This window comes from Perkinsus marinus (genome assembly GCF_000006405.1).
Source record: "Perkinsus marinus ATCC 50983 genomic scaffold scf_1104296958914, whole genome shotgun sequence".
NCBI classification, from domain to species: Eukaryota; Perkinsozoa; order Perkinsida; family Perkinsidae; genus Perkinsus; species Perkinsus marinus.
Window position 1 is genome coordinate 208,582 of NW_003206607.1, and position 4,321 is coordinate 212,902.

Consider the following 4,321-nt stretch of genomic DNA (forward strand, 5'->3'; position numbering starts at 1 on the left):
GCTTCTCATGCGAGTGCAGATGCTGGACATGCCACCGATTAGCAAGTCCTGCGACAACAATTCCATTGAGGAAGCTCAAGTGCGTAAGATGATGTCTAAGTTAGGGTACTTATTTCCGGCGCGCGCTTTTTTCGAATTCTGCATGTAAACTGCAAGAACGCATGATTGCCGTGCTGATAGCAGTGCTGCTCGACCGCCGAGCCCTTTTCTTTCAGCTCTTATTATCGTCATCATTGAGCCTTCTCTAAGTGGGCATGATCCACATAGTGGAGATCATCCTATGACCTACTCCTGCACCACTGGCTTCAGTCGGCACATGCGCTGGGCCGTAGTCTTCGTCACCCTTTTGGTAGTAGGTCGTAGCAGGGAGCCTGTCCCTGTACTCACTCATTGTAGGTCCTAGCTGACGGGCGGGTCCATGCTGGTCATGGTCCTATGCATGTGCTACCTCTGGTACCAGTTGGTACTACGGTGGACGAGACGCCCAGTGGGAATGTGCGTGGTCGCGTTGGTGCCGTCAAACCGCACCATGCCAGCTCCTTTTTCGAGTACCACACTCTCGTCACAAAGCATCAGATAGGTACTAGTGACAGCGGACTACGTGTATAGGAGCCACTGTGATTGTTTCAGAACGTCTCCGGGACCACCATCGTGACCTCTTCGCGCAGTACTACAATCCGGATGGGGTATCGGACCTCGAGGAGGGCATGACCTTGGAGGGTGCTAAAGTGAAGAGGCACAGACATGGTCGGGCCTACCAGGTCAGCGCGAACGGTAGGGCATCTATTGGAAGGGTTAGAGAGGGAGTATTCTAGACAGGTGTCATACCGCTGACGAACCTCCGAGATTCACAGTACGTGGGTCCGATAGGGGTGGGTACTGTCGACGACGGAGCGAAGCCCCAGGCCATGGTCAACGTGGTTTTCGATACTGGTATAGCTATTCCCCTGCAGTGGATTGTGCAATAGGCTTTCCTTAGGGTCGACCAATCTCTGGGTGCAGTCGGCGTTGTGCATCAGCGAGCCCTGTCGGAATCGACATAAGTTCAACATGTTCGAGAGTGGCTCATTCGAGAATACTACAGTGTAGGGAGAGCTGTGGGGCTCCTCAGTTCTATTGATCCTTCTTTAGGCCCAACCACCTGGATATCCAGTTTGGCACAGGAGAGCTCCGGGGTCCGGAAGGGGTCGACACTCTGTCGGTGGGGCCGTATCAGGTAGTCTATCACACAGCTGTGGTGACAGCGAGGCGGTGACAGGTGAAAGACCAAACCTTCGCTATGATTGAGGAAGAGCTGGGAAAGATCTTCTATGAGATACCGTTCGAGGGTATACTCGGACTGGCCTTTCCGTCAATGGCTGCAGGTAGTAATGTAGGATCTCGCACTCGGAAGGATATTTCGGGCATTGACTACTACATGTGATGAAGTATGTCCATCGTCGAGGGCAATAGTACTTTGCAAAGGCGTTCGAATGCAGAGTTCTGTTCAGATGGTCATGTACCTTTCTTCGATAACGTAATGCGGCAGAATGTCCTGGGGGGCCAGAACGAGTTTAGCTTCTACTTCGAGCCGATGCCTTCAACGCGTTCAGCGATTCTTTTTGGAGGAGTCGACTCGAGGTACTGAAAGTATAGTCCTTGAGTACCGTCATTATAATATAGGTTCTACAAAAACGACATCAAGATGTTCCCAGTTACACAGGAACACTACTGGTCGATCGACTTGGATGACTTCCTCATCGGTGGGAGAGGCTGATCGTGGTGGTGGTCTACTCTTCGTTAGGCAACAAGTCGTTCGCAGCCTTGTCTAGTGGTACGCAGAGCTTCTTCGAGGACTTCATCAATGAAGTTGATGATGGATCGTCGAGGTGAGAGTTGGATAGTAATGGTGTTTCTGACAGTACATGTCTTGGCTCAGTTTTCGCACTGAGAGGCACGGGTCTGATGAAGAGAAGAGGGTTAGGAAGTTGATTATTGATACAGGGACTACGTACTTCACGGCCCCTCCGGGCCTGGCTGAAAAGTAAAGGCATCACTCTCGGCGAGCTGAAGTCGTTGTTTTAGAATCCTCCGTCGCTTGCCGGGTGGAGCATGCAATCAGATTGCAGCCGACAAGGAGGCTTATCCCGATCTACACTATATGCTGCGGGATGAGAACAGTCAACCGTTCGACTTGGTGAAGACGATTGAGCTATGCGGTCGGCCATGTCCTATTCCTGTAGGCTATACCCTCGTCGGTGTACATGGTTGGCACTGGAGACGGATACTGTGAGCCGGCCTTCATGGCGATACCAGTGCCCGATGAGTAAGGGGGACTGACTGCTCTTCACTGTAATGCTACGGTTTCAGGTACGGTCCTGCTTTCCTATTTGGTGAGGTCTTTATGAGACATTGGTTCACCACTTTTGATCGCGGCGATGGGAGCCCAGGCGCGGCATTTGTCGGATTTGCAGAAGCACGCCATGATGCCAGTAAGGTTGATCGACGTACTGTTAGGCATCCGCCCTCCAATGGAACACCTTAGATCCTTTCTCACTTGGGGAAGAATACCGCATGGGATCAAAGTCGTTGTGAATGAGTAGACATGCTTACAAATCGGTGTTCGATTTAACACGCTGATATTGAGTTTTCCAGTGATTATACGATCATTCACCCGTTGAGTGAGACTTCTGTTATTGCATCAGAATGTATCGTACAGTGAGTTTTATAAATTCCATATACAAACAAAACGTGGGGTTATGCAAAGCCCAATAGGATTAAAATAACTAAAAAGGCAGTACCATATTGCTGAGCTGAAAAACGACTGAGATTATTAGAAAACTTTCAGGATGATGTAAACTGCTGATGATTGCTAAATATACAAAATTTCCAATTTAATCCAACTGTCAAGTGGTGGAGTAATAAATGCCAAATATCCTGCTTCCAACGTATCTGCCGTGTGTCTTTTTCAAAGGGGTGAGACTTCTTTATCTCATGGTTAAAATTATCGAGGCTACCGACTATTTCTCAAATGAGTGGACACGACTCGCTCCTAGTGTGGATTGACACTTTCTTATAAAGACAACACTGAATCTTCAGTTTTAAACTTTCGTTGTTCTTGTTCATCCAATTCCGCCCTGGTAAATACGTTACTCACTATCATTAGGCGAGCTCGATGAAACCATTTGAGAGTTTGAACTCATGTCGACTCTTGATGAAGGTAGAAAGCTTGCTCACCGACGCAGGCTTACGGCACTTGGACCCTAGTTGCCCCACATTGGTGCGACCTGAAGTGGTGACCAGTACCAAAATCATGCGCTTGACGGAGCGATAAGCTTACCGTTCTTGGTGAGGAACTCGACTATACTCTTGGCATAGTCGTCTTCCACCTTATTGCCGTCCTTCTTTGCGGCCTTGGCGGGCTTACTCGTTTTGGGGGAGGACTCGTCAACGGAGAGCTTCCTCTTCTTCTCCTGCACACAATGAAATCAACAATATCACACTCAGACAACCCTTACTACCTCCTTAGCGACTTCCGTCGTCTTAGGAGAAGGCTTCTTGGGAGATTCGGCCTTCTTGGGAGAAGGCTTCTTGGGAGATTCGGCCTTCTTGGGAGAAGGCTTCTTGGGAGATTCGGCCTTCTTGGGAGAGGATTCCTCAGCGGCGGCTGGCTCCTCCTCGCCCTCAGACTCAACTTCCTCTACCTCCACGTCTTCCTCTTCTTCTTCCTCCTCCTCCTCGTCATCATCATCACTTTCCTCGACCTGACGAGCTATCGATAACCCTGGATGAGAGTGTTGGGCCAATACTCTCACCTCGATGCCCTGCTCCTTGGCCTTTTCCTTGATCATCTCAGTGAGCTTAGTATTGAGCGTCTCATTCATCTCAGCCTCGTCGATCTCACTTTCCTCCTCTTCGTCCTCCTCACCTTCGACATCATAAAATTCATAGCATCTACGAGGCATACCATACAGGCGATATAGCGGAACCGGCTCATCCTACCCAGTGAGATGAACTTCCTCTTTGCCCTTATTGACAAAGGTCGGTGGATCGGCCGGGGAGAAGGTAAGGTCGAGGCTCAAAGCATCCGAGCTGCCCTTGGTCAGCACTGCAATTGTGAAGGACTCGCCTTCAGTCTCCTTCACCTGAGAGCGACGATGACATTTAGACAGTCTTCCTTAGAGAACTACCTGTATCTCACATCGGGAGTCCGTCTTGGGGTCAACCAAGCACGCTTGTGTGAGATGGACCATATCGGCGTTGACCTCGTCCATGGTCTGAGACTCCCCACCCTTCAGCGCTATGCCAAAGAACATCTTCAAGAGGCGGGGACTGGGACTAG

General features: G+C 50.0%; 2 protein-coding genes across 2 annotated transcripts; one reads left to right on the top strand and one right to left on the bottom strand.

The window, feature by feature from the left end:
• Positions 1-280: 280 nt before the first annotated feature.
• On the top strand, positions 281-2,524 carry Pmar_PMAR027916 (Pregnancy-associated glycoprotein 2 precursor, putative; the record flags this gene model as incomplete). The annotated part of the gene is made up of 14 exons (XM_002773414.1): positions 281-349; positions 397-580; positions 631-774; positions 820-933; positions 980-1,085; positions 1,132-1,216; positions 1,259-1,364; positions 1,491-1,620; positions 1,663-1,742; positions 1,784-1,868; positions 1,919-2,023; positions 2,065-2,176; positions 2,223-2,305; positions 2,350-2,524. 14 exons carry the CDS (start codon positions 281-283, stop codon positions 2,522-2,524), a joined length of 1,578 nt encoding a protein of 525 aa, XP_002773460.1.
• Positions 2,525-3,141: 617 nt separating this feature from the next.
• Pmar_PMAR027917 (apicomplexan-specific protein, putative) lies at positions 3,142-4,295 on the bottom strand (the record flags this gene model as incomplete). The annotated part of the gene is made up of 6 exons (XM_002773415.1): positions 3,142-3,266; positions 3,320-3,452; positions 3,501-3,743; positions 3,795-3,933; positions 3,982-4,124; positions 4,170-4,295. The coding sequence occupies 6 exons, from the start codon at positions 4,293-4,295 to the stop codon at positions 3,142-3,144; spliced, it is 909 nt and encodes a 302-aa protein (XP_002773461.1).
• Positions 4,296-4,321: the final 26 nt, after the last annotated feature.